This window comes from Dromaius novaehollandiae, chromosome 2 (genome assembly GCF_036370855.1).
Source record: "Dromaius novaehollandiae isolate bDroNov1 chromosome 2, bDroNov1.hap1, whole genome shotgun sequence".
Classification (NCBI taxonomy): domain Eukaryota; kingdom Metazoa; phylum Chordata; class Aves; order Casuariiformes; family Dromaiidae; genus Dromaius; species Dromaius novaehollandiae.
Window position 1 is genome coordinate 159,967,047 of NC_088099.1, and position 18,731 is coordinate 159,985,777.

The following is an 18,731-nucleotide window of genomic DNA, read 5'->3' on the forward strand; positions in this document are numbered from 1 at the left end:
CACTTAGGCTTTTGAATGATTTTGTATGTCATTCTAATAAAGTCCATACAACTTAAAAACAGTTGAAAATTTCGACAAAATGCTGCAATGCCTGAGTAAGCATAAACAGGAGATACCTGATTTATGTATACCCATAAAAATGATACCATCAGCAGGATTTGCATGCAGTTCTGCCAGCAAAAATATGACCAATACTCCGGAGAAATGGTCCTGCCTGAACATGTTTCATCCTTTGATTTCATTGCCTATCAGAAGCCCTCCATACAGCCATCAGATTTCTGCTGATTCACGGGATTCAGCTTTCCTGCCCCAAAACCCTGGGCTAATACAGATGATTGTTAAACGTCATGAGCTTCTGAGAGGTAGAGTAGGCAAGAAGAGAAAGAAGCCAAGAAAAGAACCGTGTGGGAGTTGCACTGAAAAATGGATTGGGGGAAAAAAATTCAAAGATTGAAAAAGCAAAGAGAGTGGTAGGAAGAAAATCAATTGAAGACCGTGTCATAAAAGCAGTGGAGGAGGAAGAGATATCAAGAAAATAAAAATGGCTGACAATATCAAAAGAAATATGGGAAGGAGGATAAAGAACTGCTTTTTGGCTTTTGGCCAGGAAGGAGTCCTTAGTAAGGTTGAAAAGAACTGTTGCAGCATGCTTAGCATGTATGGGAACTGGATTGGCAAGGGTCTAGGATACAGCCTTAGGGCCAAACAGGACCACTGTGATCATCTCCTGTAATTTCCTGCACACTACGGATTGTGGACTGCCACCGCTATTCCCGAGTCAGACCTATCATCTGTGGGTGAACTACAGTATTCATCTTAGAAGGATATCTGATCCCTCTTTAACCGATTTCAAGTGAGGCTAAATCCATCACACTGCTGGCTAAACAGGTTTAATTGCTTGAGTACTCTGTTGAAGTTGAACTGTTGCTCTCCAGGCTGAATTTATTGAGTTTAAGCACCAATCTTTAGATTGTACCTTGTCTGCTATCTTAAACAAATCCTTCCCCACCTGCGTGTGGACAACAAAGCGGGATATACTACTATAGAAATGGTTTCATTAATACCCTTTAGAGAAATTCTAAACTGCAGAATTAAAGAGCATGCTCAACAAAGAAAGGAAGGAGACAGACCAGGAAGATTGGAGCAATGGAGAGTGACAGAAATGAAGGTGTAGTTGAGAATAACAATACCTGAGCCTGGGTGTTTCATCATCAGGAAAAAAGTGTTCTTTTTAAGTAAAATATTAAATAAATCAAACAAATTGAATGAACACAGAAGAATATTGGGGAAAAAAAAGAAAACAGGACAAGGCTAAAGATGAAAAAGGCCTATTACTCTATTTTTTGTCAGTTCTTAAATTGTTAACTTTACTAAAGATAATAGGGTGTTCACTTTTGCTGCTTTGAAGCAGCATTTGATCTTTTTCTATACAAATGCTAGTACAGAAAATAGCCCTATGGGCATAGCTTCTTTAGGCTTAGATTTTCTCCACTTGAACTCACTGGAAGCAAGGATTAGTTACTTAATATGATATTAATACACAGTAAATGATGCTACTTGACTATAAAAATGTGCCTACATTTAAACTAGTCAAATTATGTAACCGTTTCAGATATCTTTGTGGATTTCATATTTAACCCTGTTTCCTGTTTTGAATGTGAACAGTATGTGAGATTCAGCTCTAAATTTATAAGATGCACCTTTCTATAAATTGTCACTAACTGAAATCGCTGTTTCACTTCACAAATGTCAAAGAATAGTCATCAGAGTGTGAAAGTTATATTTCACGGCGTCTGCTCTAACGATATCTTAGTCTGTGATAGATCCTGGGGGAGGCAATGCTGCAGCCCATGTAAGATGTGCAAATAGAAGTTATGCTTATGCTTATCGCTGTTGGTATTCTGATGTGAAATGCGTCTCCTTGTCCATCCTAGGTCAAGCCAGCACGGGTGAGAAGAGTGCAAGCAGCCCTGGAGGCTGAAGTCTTTATTGCTGATACATTGCAGTCAAGGAAGTTGTGCTGTCGTGCTGTCTCACCCAGTGATTCAGTCTACAAATCCATCGATTCGCTGGCCTTTTTATTGAGATTGCCAACAGGAGAGCTAATTACAGTTATATTTACCCTTTTGCAAGTTGATAATATTTCTACAGTATTAGTGATACTCACCATGCTTAGGGAGAGGTTAAGGAACACAGCAACAACAATAAAAATTACTAACACGGGCGTTTTGCAATAAGTTGAATAGCAACTGTGGTATTTTTCATTTTATAGTACTCTAGTCATCTTATATTTAGACTGAGATCATCAGTTCATTCACAGGAGCCAAACAATAGTCATCAGGTGATGATGAGTATTGTCATCACTGCAGACTTTCAAACACTACAAATATGTGCTAGAGTTGAATAGCTGCCTTGCACTAGCCTAGCTCTTCATGTCATCAGTGCAATTAACTGTTTAAACCACACAGCTGCAAGGTAGAGAACAGGATTATCTATTCCTGTATAGATAAGGAGTCCAATACAAAGGTTGTAGCCCAGCTGATCGAAAGCAGGCTGTAATTTTGGCTATCTAGCTTTAGTCATGCAGTCAGCTCTTCAGGGTGTCAAGCACTAGGATCAATGCCTCAGCCCAGCTGAAGTGCATGGCAGGTCGCCTGCTAGATATGATTATAGTGCCTCAGAGAGCTGCCCCATGACCGTCCTCAAGGCCATGCTTGCCTGCTGCATAGATAGCAAGCTCACAAATACACATTCAGGTGTGGTTGCTTCTCGGTTTCTGAAAACAAGCTTGACCTGGGTCTTTGGCTATACACTGAAAATGCTGTCAAGCATGCTCAGGCAAGCTGCCTCCAAGGCCGTTTGCAGCCTGTTGGTATGGCAGTGAAGTGAGCTGTTAGCTGAAGAAGGAAATTGTGCACATGACGACTATGTAGATGGCTCTCCTTAATAAGTATAGACCTAGTCATGCTAGAATGTCACATGCCAAATTTGTTTTTTCCTAGTGAATTTTAAGACTATTTTAAAATTTACTCCTTGTAAGTATGAAAGGGATGATGCTATTTTCCACGTAAGGGGTTACACTTACGCTCGTTTCCTTTTTTTTTCCCCCCAAGTTTCCCATCCTGGCTATTGCTGTTGATAGAACTGGTGTAGACCAGACACTAATGCTTAATTAAAACTTCAAATTGTTGCAATGTGCCTTTGCGATTGAAGTGCATAGTTGTTGTTATGCTCCTTAGCATCTTCACAAACGTGGAAAGTACCACTTCACCAGCAGTGAATAGCAACAAAACTAGCAGCATACTAAAAACCATCAGGAAAATATCCTTAGACAGGCTGTAAGGATGCTATACTGATGGCCAAGTTCGTGGTCTGGTGTTATGTTCATCCATTTCAGCTAAATGCAGCAGTCAGTATTACTTCCAAGTCTCTTTTCTATCTAAGCCATTGCACGGGATCACTGTATGGTATAAAGTAGCTATGACATTTGATCCCAGAAGTCAATGCATTTTATTGGTTGGTTTGAGATTCTTCAGGAGAAAACATATATATATGTATGTACATTACTGTTGTTATGTATTTTTAAGTTTATTTTCAGATAAATTCTGACAGAATTAATAGGAAATGTTCATTTTAATTTATGTCTGTAAATTTTAGAATATCCACTAATATGTCTGAATGTTGACTTTTCTCATTTAGCTTGAATTTTGGGCTTCAGAGGACAAGAGTCTCAAATCAACAATAACTTTAGCAGGGTGAAATAGGCTTTTTGGTTTTTTATTGTGCTAAAACTTAATAAACTTTTTATGTTAATGAAATTCCTATAGTTTTATTTTAAACAACAACAAAAGAATTTGTGTAAGGACATGTAACATCATCACTTTGTACTTCAGCTGGGAAAGTGTAGTCAGGAGTTTCACATCCAGGAAGAGTATCCTCTCGGAGCGCTGTTTTATCAGCTGATTGAACCTTGTATGAAATTAACAACTACATATTTTAACCTGCAGCATGTTTACACTTTTAATATCACATAAGTGCATGATGTACTTACAGGAAAAGGCGAAGTCTATTTTAAACGTTGAAGCCTACATCACACATTGTGACTGGTGCTAATTTGCTTGAACTTATATGGTAAACTGCAAACTGTTTTTGCTTTGAGAAGAAGGCTGTGGGATTTGGCATTTGCAAACAAATCTTTAAAGTCGTGTTATTGGAACAGAATAGTCAGGTAAATTTTCAGTCAAGGAAAACAGCGCTTTTCTAAGTCATATAACTGTACATTCAGAAAACTAAAATCCAGATCCGGCATACACTCTGATTGACATTCTGTATGTTTAAGCTACAGTATCTAGCAATATGGCTTATGAAACACATGAGCTGCATCAACAATTTTTGTTGGTGCTGTGTGACTGTTTTGAATACAAGAATCAGCTGATTTCAATTTTAATTCTGGCATCTCCAAGCATTTGTCTTCATTTGGTATTTAAAATTCAACAGGAAAACATAAGCAACTGTTTTAGAAACTACAGTATTAGTTTACAAGCCTTTTAGCACTAGCAATGGTGACTTAAACAAAAGGTTCTTTTTGAATTCTTTCAATATTAATATGATAGCAAAAAGAGAACCCATTGTGTTCTCATTATAAATGACATTTTGGTAACATTAAGATCTTGCATTTTTAACACTATATGTGCCAAATGAAAAAGATTAAGCCAAAACATCAGAAATATACAGCTAGTGATATATTTTACATGTTATTTACTTGAATATCCTGTGCTTAACTGAATGATAGGTATGGCATCTCAAAGCACAGCTGAAAAGAAAAGCACTAAAAATGGAGCACTGAGTTACACAAGATTAAGCTGACTAATTTGCTGATTCAGTTTTGCCTTTGTTTTTTAGTTTTGTCGTGCAAGATCAGGGGTCACACAGACAACTGCTTAATGGCATTCCAGGCTTCCAGTAACAATAACAAGCAACGGGCTGTTCTCCTGAAACCTCTGCATCCACTACAGGAAAAACAGGGAAAATCATTAACTACCAGCAAGAGGCACCAGGTTAATGACAGGGAAGGTGTGCTCTCCTGTTGTTGCAGGTGTGCTGAACTGCACATTTTTATTGCATGCAGGTTTTTTATTAGAGGTGCTCATTCAAGAAACTGTACTCAAGTTCCTGGGAAAAATAGTACTGCATGTATCAGGACAGATTCAAAGAGAACCCTTAAAATATCTACAGAAAATAAAAACCCAGCAGTATATTCTTCTAGAAGGACCATATTTTAGAGAGTTCAGGGAGGTCAAACTCTTATGAATGCTGATTGCTGAGAAAACCGTCAGCAGATCTTTTGGGGGTATTTGGATTCTGGTAAATTTAACCCTTGCCTGCAGTGCAAATGGGAGACAGCTCATTGCTGAGATGGTCACGCAAGGAACTGGAACTATTATCCCAGCACTATTCACCTATGCCATGTCAGTGAGGATGAAGACCAGCACAGTGGAAACCGGTGTGGTGGTTATCCTTGCTTTCCTGATCCTGACCAAACTCTTGGGGGTTTGTTGGGAAGAGCATGGCAGACACATTTGGCAGGAAAAGGGAGGAGTCAAGTGTGGGTTAGCATGAGAGTAGGTCATACTAGTGGGATCGCAAAGCGCAAGATGAAGACTGTATCATGATGGGTGGGGTACATTGGTTCTCTGACAAAAACAAGAGAAATATGAGTCCTTTCAAAAGAAGAATTAGTAGTAGCTGAACATATTTTTTTAATATGAGAAATAGCAATGACTAAAATCAGAGAGTGATATTGCAAAAATGAGCATGTTGCAGGGCAGCTGGCATAGCAGGCTCTCCAAAAAAAAAAAAAAAAAAAAATTGAAATAATGCCTCAACCTGCATTGCAAACATTTCAATATTTTCTGTTTCCCTCTGCAAATGATATAGCTATGTCCTTATCCAAGCATATCTCCTGGTTCTACCTAAGCTGCTAGATGTAAGTTGGTGGCAGCACACATCTTGTCTGCAATGAAACTGGAGATCAGGCCAAAACGAGCCTCAGAAGCAGTTTGAGAAATAAATAAAGGCTCTGTAGACCTAAGATCTGGTCCTTGTGTTGCCACTTACTGCTGAGAGATGGCATTTGATCGCTATGTGCATCATTTTTCTGTCTGTGGAATGCAGACAATTACATTTATTTTTCTGAGTGAAAGCACACTGGGCTTTCCAGCTGAGTAGTGCTATATTAGAACTAAGTATTTTTATTGTACATTTTATTATTATACTTTCAAAAAATAGCTGAAGGATAAGAAGGGCTCTCAGGCCAAACAATTTCATCAGCATTTTATTGGATAGATAGAAAGGATTGGCAGGCAAATAAAAGGACTGCTTTCTACCAGTTGTTCATGATGTGAAAATATAAAGGAAAGAGATCTGTTCTGTTTCCTTTTTTTTTCTCTCTCTGCTATGAATTTATTAACATCGGAGCAATATCTAGTGGCAGAAGAGGGACCGAGACCCCACTGTGCTAAACAGATACATAAAAGTCATTTGTGGCTTTACACAAGCTTTTCTAAGACACAGTCCTGCAGACATGCACGCGTATGGGCCTACTGAGTTGAAGTGCAAAAGCTGGCTTATAGTGTTGACTGAACATACTGAGCTCTTCATTTCTTAATTTCCTAAATAGCATCTCATTAGAGAAATATTGGAAATAAATCTACAGATGTTGGATATTATAAGAAAGGCCCTTGCAACAACTCAGCTTACTAGCACATCTGTGTTTCCTTTATATAAGCCTCTATTTTCAAGGGTTCATAACTTAAGTCAAAAATAATTATTCTCAACTTGAACTTAGCATAGGAAATTTTCAGCTGTGGAGCAATGTCTTTTTATTTTTTTAAGATCAGTTTGTTTTGATGATGCATAAGACCTGAAATAATTTGAGGCATACCTGTTTTAATGCTCAAGGGCTTGCCATCAAACAAAAAAAGCTTGATTTTAAAACTAAGGTCTGTATGTTTGTCTCTTAGTGTAGACATTTGAATGCCATAGTCACAGGGTTGTATTAAAACCACAGAAGGCAGACAACCATCTAGAAGTTTTTGGGAACTGCTCTTGCCACAAGGACCTAGTCTCCACTGGAGCAGTGTTCACACTATGCTAAAGGAAGTTAAGAGGTTCAGAATTTCAGTGCAGAAGTCGATCATACCAGGTCCTCTCTCTGTGTACTCATTTGTTTCTACTTATACTCATTTTAGACCACTGAAAGTGAGCTTTCTGCTTCCTAAGCTAACCAGCTGTCCATTGACTACCGTACAGGAGATGAGGCTCATGGGTTCATCTGCCTGTCTGTCCTGCCCCAATGCTATTTTTAACTCATTACCAATCCCACCAGATTTGAAGAGGGGCAAGAAAGGTGTCAAATTTCTTCAGTTCCTAGAAGTTCTGTGGGAAGATAAAAATGAGCAGAGGAAAGTGATATTTGTTGCCCCCATGGACAGAAAAGCTGCAGCCTCATCTTGGTCTTTATCAAGAGAATCAATATAGAAGAAAGAGCCTATAAATGTCCCAATCGTGGGAAAAGTGTCAGTGACAGTTTGCACCTCCTCAGATACCACAATCAAGACACAGATCCATAGGAAGTCAGGTTTCATACATGTCAGTGATGTCACCATCACTTATTTGCTTGTTGGTGGATGTTTTATTTTATTCCTGCAAGAAAATCTAGGAGAACTATGACATGAAAAAATAAGTCCTGTTTCAAAACCAAACAGAAATATCCAGCTTAATGGCTTCATACTTTTCAAAGAACGATTGTTTGACTTTTGGTCTTATGCTTATTTAGACATCATGGGCTTAAAAAGGAAAAATATGCATAGCCATGTGACAGAGTAAATATGCCAAAGGAAGATATATATTCAGTTTTCAGAAGATCAGCAACAGTGATTCACTCCTCTTGGCCAGGTTGGAGTGCCTGTATGGTCAACCATCCCCCCTAGGGAAGACGAAAGGATCAAAGTCGCAGACTGCTGTGATCCTCAAGCGGAGAGCAGTGACCTGTGCGAAGCTGGCTAGATCCAGCGCATCAGGTATAAAGAAAACTTCAGCCTTAGCTGTAAATGTTGTTGTTGTAGTGGGTTCAAGTCAGGCAATCTAAACTTAGCTTTTTGTGGTTCAGTGAAACACAGTAAAAACTTTAAAACAAGTGCACTCACCATTCAGAGGCTGAATAAACAAAAGCATATTTGGACAACTGTGCGCCGTTCAGCATTTTACATCACAAAAAGCAGAGTCCCTCCTCTTTCAAGCCCCCGCACAAATCTTGCCATATATTTTTCAGGCTCATCTCAGAGATTTGTTGTTCTCAAAGTTAACATAACATCAGTTACCAGATCTAGAGGAACTGAAAGGAGTTACAAAGTGTCCTTTTTATCCCCCTTATCCAATTTTGAAATCTATGAAAACAAAGCAAAATACTTAATAAATATTAGTGTTTGTTCCAGTATTTGCTCAGGAATTCAATATTTTGGAAGGGTTTGTTGATGTGTTGGATTTATCGATCCTTGCAAGGATCAATCGGTTAGGCCTTTCCTGAAAAGCACTTTCTGTAATAATGTCCAAAATGGCATTAAGCACAGAAAATAAACACCGGCAGATATTGCAGTGGATAAAAACAATGTCTTTTGGTGTTGCTTATTTTTCGTATATTTTAGTCTATATGCAAGGTCTGCTTTTTACACTTTAAACCTGTTATTTATAGGTTTGTCTTCTTACCGATTCCATAATGAATCTCTTGAAGAAAAACTTGAAAGCCTGGAAGCTGAAGATCTCATGTCTCATCTGTCACAACCAGGAAACTACCTAGATAAGGAGAAAAAGTGATGCAAGTAAATAAAATTGGCCAAATTTATGGGATTGGCAAGGTCACTTATCGTGACAGTCAGCCTGAAACGATGCCCATAGTCTATAAATTCTTCTGTGATGAGCATTTGTCATGTATGTTATTTGTTTACTGCATTTGATATTGTGAGTTTCATTCTAGTAAACAGACCCATTAGAAATCTGCTGAGAATAACACCTTGTTAAAAATTGCTACATGAGAGCTTCTTTTAGCTGACTGGGAAAACTCTGCTCATATAACTGAATGTGGCAACTCTTCACTGAGCTGTATTATATGCAGAGCTGGTAACTTTGTCTATTCAAGTTGTCTGACAATTCCCATTAGAAGCCCCAGTTTTCAGATATAACTTCAGCTTAAGCATTCAGGCTGAAAATTTCCATGTCAGATGTGTGCATCAAACTGATGTGTTTTGGAGGATGGAGATATGATTTGAAGGATAAAGAGACTGGGAACAAAAAGTGGCCTGATAGAAAGGAATTCTGTACATAGGAGAAAGAGATAGGGGCTGGGGAAACGGTCATACCAGGACACAGACAGGTGGTCTCATTTTTCATCGGACTTTTTCCTCATCATTACCCCAGTTCCACACCATTTCCAGTTTAAGACTTTCTTCACTGGGGGAGGAAGGAAGGTGATAGGGAAGCTGCCAAGCAGCCGGAGGAGGTAGATAGGACCGGGACAGAGGCAGGCTACGCAATTCCCATCAGGAGCTGTTCCTCTGCCCCTGCTCTCTCCTCTACTGTCCATGACTGGAACCTCTTCAAAATAGCTTTTATTCCCAGTCCCAGTCCATGCCACAGCTGTATAGACCCATCTGCTCCTTGCAAAGGGCATGTCTTTCAGTTTGAGAACCACTGGGCTGAACTCCTCAACAGGTCCAAAGTGACAGGGAACAAACCTTGAACTAGGTCTGGGGCTGGATACTGGCATTGGGAAAGAGGAGGCTACCCAGAGGTAGTTGCCTTCAGAGACTAGGACTGCCAAGCAAGGACGCTGGGACAAACCACATGAGGCAGACAGTTTTGGACTGAACAGGCTGGCAGAAGGGGAAAAGTGACAAGGATCCAGAAAGATAAGAGTGGGATTGACAAGAAGAGGGCAAGCTTGAAAGACAGTGGGAAGGAGACTGTCCCCAGAGCACAGTCTTCACAAGAGTGTGGAGCACAACTGTACTTAGGCCAGTTAATCCATTCCCATTTGAGCACGCCACTTAATTGCATCAGGAAAAGTATCTCTCTTCCTTTTTTTTTTTTTTATTTAAGAGAGAAGTCTTGTTATTTCTGTTGACCTATTTCCCTAGAGACTGCTGTAGTTTGTTTATGGGTTTTGTCCTGTTTGTTTTATGTTTCCAAATTTGTCATGTGGGTCTGGAGGTCTGCCAACCCTTAACATTAAAAATAACATAGAATAATCCCAGTCTCCAAAACATATGGCATTCAATTAAAATTGAGACATTTAAGGTTTTGGGTGGGGTGTTACTATCTTTCTTTTTCCCTTCTGTTTCTGAGCCTTTAGGATATTTTTAAGCGATGTTGTTAGGATCTATTTTGTCATTAGGAAGGCTAGAAATCTCCTTAACCAACAAAGCAGATTTCAGATTCTTATATACTGGACTTAAAGGAGTTGAGACTACCAGGTGTGCCGCCAGCTTGGCAGCATGGAAAAGGAATGGTTACTGGCTCTGTCCATATGACTGAGGCGTGTTTAAAGGAAGAAGTGTGTCCTTTGATATGAAGGCAAGGATGCAAGAGGAAAAGTATTTACCTTCTACACAGAATATAATACTTGAATACTATATTAGGTGCAGGAAAGAAATGTTAGAAGAAGATCTGGGCACTGCACTGTTTTTTGTGGGCCGGGAAAAGCCTCCACCAGCAGACAACCAAATTTCAGAGTCTTACAACAAAATCACAGCCACTGGCAACCCTGGATCTGGCTCAACCCATGATGACACGTCAGTTTGTTGTTTAACATTACAGCACATCTGTTCCTTCTAAGGATATCTGTCTCCTTAGGCAAACAGTCACCTTCATGATTATACATTTATGTGATTCAAATCAAAACAATATTAGTTGAAAAAGAAAAAAAATATAATGGCTGATTGCTTTCTAAAGCAAATGCTGACCCAAGTTCACAAGTAACTATAATTTACATTAGATTACATTTTGAATTGATGGTAATTTGTTTGTATTTCATCTATTTTTTGTAAGTCCAAAAAGTCACAGAATTTCCTTACTTCTGCTATAATAAGCTACCAAAGATTATTTAATTACCCATTTGCTATAGGCTGTGTTACAGCATTTGTGGTTAGGTCTCAGTGGCTCAGGATGATTATACTCCCTTTCTTGGTCTCATACATGTTTCTGGTTCTCTCAGTACTACAGTAACAGAGGCAAATAAAATGAAATATGAAAGAAAGCTATAAAAATGTGCATGAAGCAATTAAGCTGCTTAAAGTTATCAGGATTGATTGATGAGAAAGGATAATGAGAAGGAAACCTGTAGGGCTCACCCAAAGAGAAGAAAGGTGGCCCAGTGACAAAGATGCTAATTTTGTACTTGGGTTCAACTCCCTGTCTCGATGACCTAGGATGAGTTATTAGAACTGTGTTCAGGTGACAGACTCCTAAGTCCCTGAGCCCATGTGAGTGTTTGGTGCGGGTAAGGGGTCTTTCAAGGCTAAATACAGCTTTCAGGAAACTCTACCCCAGGGACCTTTGTAGAATTTGGGCTATGTCAAGGTGGCCTCTTGCCTCCCTGTTTCTCACCTGAAAAAAACTAAAAACAGTGCCCCCCAACCTCCCTGGCAATGCGAGGATAACATTATCAGATTTATGTAAAGGGCTCACACATGACAGTATGTGAGTGGGAGCAGGGAGTGAATAGGAAATATAAAAACCCAGAATGGATAGAGAACAATGAAAACCCAGGGAAACATGATTGCTTTTAACCTAGAGACTCCTACACCTGAAAAGAGAAAGACTGGCTACGTCTTAAGTAAGAGAAAGAAGCCTAACTAAGAGCACGATGACATTAAAATACAAATTAAAGCTGGGTATCAATTCAGATGTTTTAACACAATGGCAGATTCTATTAGTCCTCAGATGAGGAAAGCATTTATTTTTGTGCCTGATTATAAAAACACGTAATCATGTTGAATTAACTGGTACTACATAAGTACTACATAAGTACTTTACTAATCCTAGCTTTTAACTAATAAGTATAATGAGTTGAATTCCCATATTTTTAAGCTTTTAGAACTTTTAGAACTTTTAGAACTGGTACAATGGTATAGAAAGCCAATGAATTCTCAGAGTGGAATATTAAAATTTCCGAGTTGACTATTGGATAATAGTCAAGAAGAGAAGCCTATGCAGGGATTTTGCAGAGGAGAGGAGAAGATCAGGAAATGCTTTTTCACTCTTTAATTGCCTGCCTTTGATATCGCGTAAACTCCTTGTGATTTCATGCATAAGTCATTTAATGACCTATTTTGGTTTGCTTTTTGTTTTGGAGGGTTTTTTTTGGTTTTTTTTTTTTTTTTTTTTTTTTTTTGGCTTTCATATGTAATACACAGCCTGAGCGACAACAATGCAAGTACATATTTTGCATGTCTAATGAATATTTTAGGACAAATATTAACCAGCCTGTTTTCATGAGTGTTTGAACTGGAGTTAACCTAACTAGAAAATCTCAAACAAGCAGAAGTTAATATTGTTTCTACAGTCACTGATGTTACAATAATAGTAGCTGTACACCACCATGCTGAAAATCAACTCCCTTTATGTCCAAACAATAGCGTGAATCACAGAATTCTGACCTTGATATACAAATGTGATCATGTAGTAATTATAGCTCTTGTGCTTTCTGTATAAACAGACTACTTCATCTGTAAATGCTGTAGGGTACTACTTCATTCTGCAATTTACAGCAAATGACTGAGCAGAAAGCTTTTAAATCTCAAGAAGTTTTAAAATAATACAGGTAGAAGAAAACCTTATTTCCTGCAAAAGAGAAAATTCAGCTGGTTATTTGAACTATAGGGAATCAACTTATTGTTGTATCTAAATTCTGTTGAAAAGCATGGCTTACAAATTTAAAGATTATCTTCAAAGTCAAATTTTGCAAAAGTCATTGAAGCTATTTTCACAGCCAAAACATAGAATTAAGTTTCTCAATCCATGTGATAACTGACATGTTCTTGAACTACTCTGAGATTGAAGAAAATACATTTCATTTCATGCCAAAATCTGTCGTAGCTTTGTTTTGTTTGTGTCTCTGTTGGTATCATGCAAACGGGATGTAACAAACATGTTCTTCGGCTTCGCCCTAATCCATGATTTGGATAACACTATTAGGATGTGTTCTAGTGTACTACAGTGAAGCAAATCTGAGGATATTTGTCTGTGGACAAGTCACCTCAGACCTGATTTTAATATATCCTAGGCAACGAAAGCTCTGTCATGACCTCATATGTTAGTTGGGTTTTCAGCACTTCTATAAAAATACACCACCAAAGTACCAGCATGCTATGGGCACTAGCTGAATCCTTAAAGAAGGAATAATGAAACAGTCATCATTGAATTCTGCTAACCAAAGCAGTACATAAAATTCTTTGCTAAATAGTCTGTTTTACCCCAGATGTCCATGCATTGCTGTCATTACAAGAGGACCTGGATGAGTTTTTAAGTGTTGCTGTACTTGACCTTAGGGAATCGAAAGGCAAAATCAGTTACAAGGCCACTGCCTGATCTGAGAGCTCAAGGCAAGGGAGGGCAGTACTCAGCAAAAAGCACCTCTGGTTGGTGACCACCAGGACTGGATTCCTTGCTGCAGTGTGTATGACTTGTCTTTCTGTTTCATCTCGCCTTGTGCACATTTACCTAACTTACTGCATGCTTAGATCACCACATGCTAACCAGCTGCTCTGTTCAGATTTTACAACTGCCCCATTCATTTTCTGCTTGTTTTACCAGCAATAATTCTGTTTCCTTACAAGTCACTGATTAAAATGTTGAATGGCACAGAGCCCAGAAGTGACCCAGAAGATCTAAGTGATATTTTCATCATGATGAGTCCCTATTTATAACATTTTTTAAGAAATGTCAATTGCTCAGTTTGTAATCTATTAAATAATTACATTGATGATTTTAGATAACTCCACTTTCTTAATCAAAGTGCTGTTTGGTGCCAAAAGTTCTTCTATGAACTTTTGTTCGTATGTATGACATCAACAGTATTGATTTTTTTGAAAAAATAAGACCTCAATAAATATCGAGACAGTTTTCTTGAAACAGAATATATTTTCCTTAATTCCATGCTGAATGGCCTGAATTACCTTACTTTTCTCTGGAATAATGGAATTATCCATTCCAGTATTTTATACTGGATTGATGTCAGTTTGAGAGGACTATTAATCCTCAGGTCATTCCATCAAACTGTTAAATACATTGGCAAAGTAGTAGCTTTCTTCCATTCATCTGGAAATACCTAAATCAGCTTTAAAATTCAGATAGTTTCTTAGACAGAATTCTGACAAATAACAACCAATTAAAAAAGAATCTCGCTTTAGGAGATGACATTACTGTTAGAATGGAAATTAGTTCTCCGCTCTCATCTTGTGATACGATATTTGGTCTCTGCAAAGTGCTGTAGAAGAGTTGTGCTGGGTAGTCAAAATCTAGTTTTGGATTTTTTTCCAAAATGTGTGCTTCTAAACATGCTAATGCTAAGACCTAACAGTTTTGCAGTATATTACTGCTGTGCAATGTTGTAACACATTGCTACAGAAGGTCAAAGGGTTAAAGTGTACTTGTTTTATAATTTTCTGCAGTCTCATTCAAAGGTGAATTTTCTTTAAGACTCAGATATAAGACAAGGAGATTTTTGGAAGTATTTAGACTGAAGAACTCTCTAGTCTATGAAGACTGTCTTTTGTTATTTGTCTAAGGGTTTCAGGATGACAGTACTGTGACTTAAATCTCCCTGGATCCACTTAAGAGTGACCCTTTTAACACTTCATACTATATCCATCAGCTGTTTCTCAGGCTCAGGGAAGAGTTTTCATTTTGCTGGAGGCAGCAGCTAATCAGAATATCTGCTTCCCGGCTTTAGACCTCTGAAGAGCTTTCATTGATCTTGTCAATGGTATTTTTTTATATTTGATGACAAGGCTGCCATCGTAGGCCAAGATTTTGAGTTACCTGCAATCCACCACTGAGGTCTGTGAGGGGCTAATGATATATCAGACTGTTTTCTGCCTCCTCTGTAAGGTTAGTGACTGTTTAATGATTTACTCTGTATGGAGTCTATAGCAAAAAATCCTGCACACAGTATATGGGTAATAGATTAATAGCATAACCTGAATGTTACATAAAGTGCCTTTGTCACTTCCCCTGCTCAATAGCCACTGATTGTAGGCTGAATTCAACACTAGTAATTTACTGAATGTATTGGTAGGAAGGAGATCTTATAAAAATCAGAGGCAACTAAACCTGGAGTAGCCGTGTTAAACTTGTTTCTGCATGAAAAATGTGATGCATCTGAACTTTCCATGTCCTTCCTACAGTGGCTTTTCTCCTCTGTGAGGGCAACTCCCAAGCAAAGCAAGCTGCACACCTTTCCCTTCTAACTGGCACTGAGCATTCAGACCCTAACAAGGTCTCTCACGTTGTCCTTGTGCCTGAACCCCTCACAAAAGTTAATATTTTTCCTTCTAATTGGATCATTGCTAATTCTCCTCCAGAGATGAGTCTCACACAGACGGTCTGTGGCAGAGCCAGGAACGAGACCCCGATGTGCTCATTTTCAGTCTGGTGTCTCAAATACAAAGCCAGGCTTTGATCACAAGAATGATTCCACAGTGCCTTGTGCCAGGCTCTCTTGTCTTGGTGTTGTTCTGCCCTTCAAACCGCTGTGTTTTTCATGCCTTCACCTTCGGCGTGTGCCAAGCAGTACCGCTCTCCTACTTAGGATCCCAGGGAAAATGTCACATCTTTTGGCTGGTACTGTACAATTAGCCATTCTATCCTTTAGCAGAGTGCAATGAAGTGTGGAATCGTCAAAACATCTCTCCAGAATATCCAGAAATACAAGGCACATAGAAATACAAGAAAACAAAAATGTCCCTGAATATCCTCTTCTTTTGTCCTTCACTCCTGTACTGAGTCATGCCCAGTTCCATGAACATTCACTCCAAAATGATGCTATTTATAAAGTAAAATAAGATTAAGTAAGTGACAGAACTGAATCTTTAAAAATTGATCTGAACTCAGTTCATGTAAATGGGATTCTTTACATCCACTTTAGTGAGCTCTGATTCAACTTTTAGACCATAAAAATGGCATGTATCTGACAAAGTGTCTTTGTCTGGGCCATTCACCCTAAGCTCCCTTTATAGTTACTGATGATCCAGTCAATACAGTCAACTGAAACGAGGTTGCAACTCACTTCTTCCTATAAAAGTAGATGTTTAAAACAGATGTACTAATCAGCTGCCTAAAAAGGTCATATGAATCACAGCCTAAACTGCCTTTTCTTTCTACTGACTGAAAGAGAGAGTAGGGTGATGAGCCCAGAGGTAGTCTCCTATCCTGAAGATGCTGAATTTCACCCTAAGTGCTTTGGGACAGAGCATTCTTATTTCTACCAGAGCATTCTTATTTCTACCTGTACTGAACCATGGGCGCATATAAACTGTAGCTGTTATTCTCCATTCCAGAGAAGGTTCCAACAGAAAGAAAAGAAAATTAAAAATGAAATTATTAATGGATACTCCCAGGAAATTATATCTATTGGGTGTACTACCATGAATGCTGCCATACTTGCCACTGGCAGTCTAATGGGAAGTTGTAATGATCTTACATTTTCTTGGATAAAAGAAATTCCACAAATAAAATTCAAAAAAATTATATGCCATAATACAAGTTTTGTATTTTTACTGAGAAAAAAGTGATGCAGCTGAAAAGTACCCTCCTTTTTTCAGTTTCATTTGTATTAGTTTCCTGATCAAGACCACGTGATGGTACTTGCATTGCCTTTTTCGGTGCCAGCATGAATTTATGCTGTGACAGAAGCAATTGAGTCACATAGCTTTCAGGAAGGTTAGAAAGAACCGAGCTTGAGTTTCTCCAGGTCCTGATGTTATTTATAAATAGTGAAAAACTTGCATGTTACACTCACTAAACCTCTCCTATTATTTAATAAGTTACTTCACAAAGAAACGAACGTGATTATTAGCTAGTTGAACTAATGACTGATTAATATCCCAGCAAGTAATGGTGAGATGACTATTTGGGACACAGATGTGGTTGGCTCACGTTACATAAAACAGAGGTGTGAATGGTGGGAATCTAGGGCTTTTCTCCCCCCTGCAGCTGTTGAGTTGAGCTGCCTGTTCAGTGAATACTTGCCAAGTGTCAATGTTAAAAAAAAAAGAAGAAGAAAGACAGAAAAAGACAACTATTTCAAGGAACAATTATCTAAATGAGCTGGAGCAACCTGGGATGACTAAGCTCCCAATCTCTAGAGATTTTGTTTTGAGCACTTTGATGAATTTTAAAATGGTATTGCATTCTGGGTTTTAATAACATAGCCTTGCGGTTCTTCTGACTCTAGGCAACTGTTGTTAGGTCCATTTTTTACAAAAACGTAAGGAAACTAAGTAAATAGGGCTAAGTAGCAAAGCCAAATGTGGCAGAGCTGCCAGGTGTCTGAGACAAGGCTAGATTGCAGGTGCGTGATACGTTCAGCATTGTGCATGGTGAATTGGTCCTTTTTAGCTGTCATTTGATGGATCTGTTTCACTCTGGGATCAGCAAATAAAATTAGCCAAAGAGAAAAAGTTTGGGTGTCTCTAGTGCTGTCAGTTTCAATTTATGCAGTTTCGCTTTCCTTCCTCTGTTATTTTGATGAACTGAAATGATGAAACAAGAGACATCTCTGATTAAAAAAAGAAAAAGAAAAGAAAAACAGGAAACTTCAGTCCCAATCATCGGCTTATAGTTTTGAGTCTGTTTCTTCGGTGAATTGTGCTAGAAGCATAAACATTTAAGGACTCGAGGTTACAGTCACAAACAAATCTGGCAGTGAAACATCAAGCGTCAGTGTTTAGCATTAGGTGCCTCACTAGCTGGGGGAATTCAAAAGCCTGAGTCAGCTGCCCGTATTTCTCTGTAGCCCACATCTGAAAGGTTAGACACTTAAAAGCAGAGTCACAGAAGAGGGAACAGTAAGAAGGAGTCCAACCACCTAGCAAGAAACACAAAAGGCACAGACCAGACTTTATTCCCAGTCTTCAAACACTCAAAGGCACCTATCTCTGCAGCAGACTTTTAATCAGGAACCTGCTCCTGGAATCAGGAACCTTTAAGTCAGCCCTTAATACCTTGTAAAAATGTAATACACCCTCTAATGCTTGGACAATTGATGGAACTGTGTGTGTTGTGGAGGCTCCATGCTCAGTTCCTATCAGCCTTGGCTGGACCAGGATCTCCAGCCAGGGACCTTTGCTGGCCAGACGAGTGCTCCCATCCCAAAGGCACGATGCAGGTTGGCCTTTTTTGGGAAGGAGCTTAAGCTGCATAGCACACATATACTAAATCAGCCTTTGTCTGTGGGCAAGAAATGCCTAATTCATGTGTGCTGCTGAGGTTCAGGAGGGAAGAAGGCAGCAAGCTGCTATACTGTATTAGCAACTAGGTAAAGGTATGTAGCCTCAGCATCAGAAGTGCAGGTACTAGGGGGGTTTGCTAGGTAGGACTTAGCTACTGGAGGGTGTCAGAGATATACGGAGGTTTATGAATATGAAAGAGATGCAAATATTGGATTTAAGTGTCTA

The 18,731-nt window shown here is 38.8% G+C and overlaps 1 protein-coding gene across 4 annotated transcripts in view; it reads right to left on the reverse strand.

Annotated features, from left to right (window-relative positions):
• Window positions 1-18,731, reverse strand: part of ASAP1 (ArfGAP with SH3 domain, ankyrin repeat and PH domain 1) — a 151,980-nt gene that overhangs the window by 122,668 nt on the left and 10,581 nt on the right. For all 4 annotated transcript variants that reach the window (XM_064507873.1, XM_064507872.1, XM_064507871.1 and 1 more), the window contains one exon: window positions 8,767-8,853. In XM_064507873.1, coding sequence (XP_064363943.1) covers window positions 8,767-8,825 — 59 coding nt within the window. In that variant the 5' untranslated portion in view covers window positions 8,826-8,853. Of the gene's footprint in view, window positions 1-8,766; window positions 8,854-18,731 lie in introns of those variants that run through there.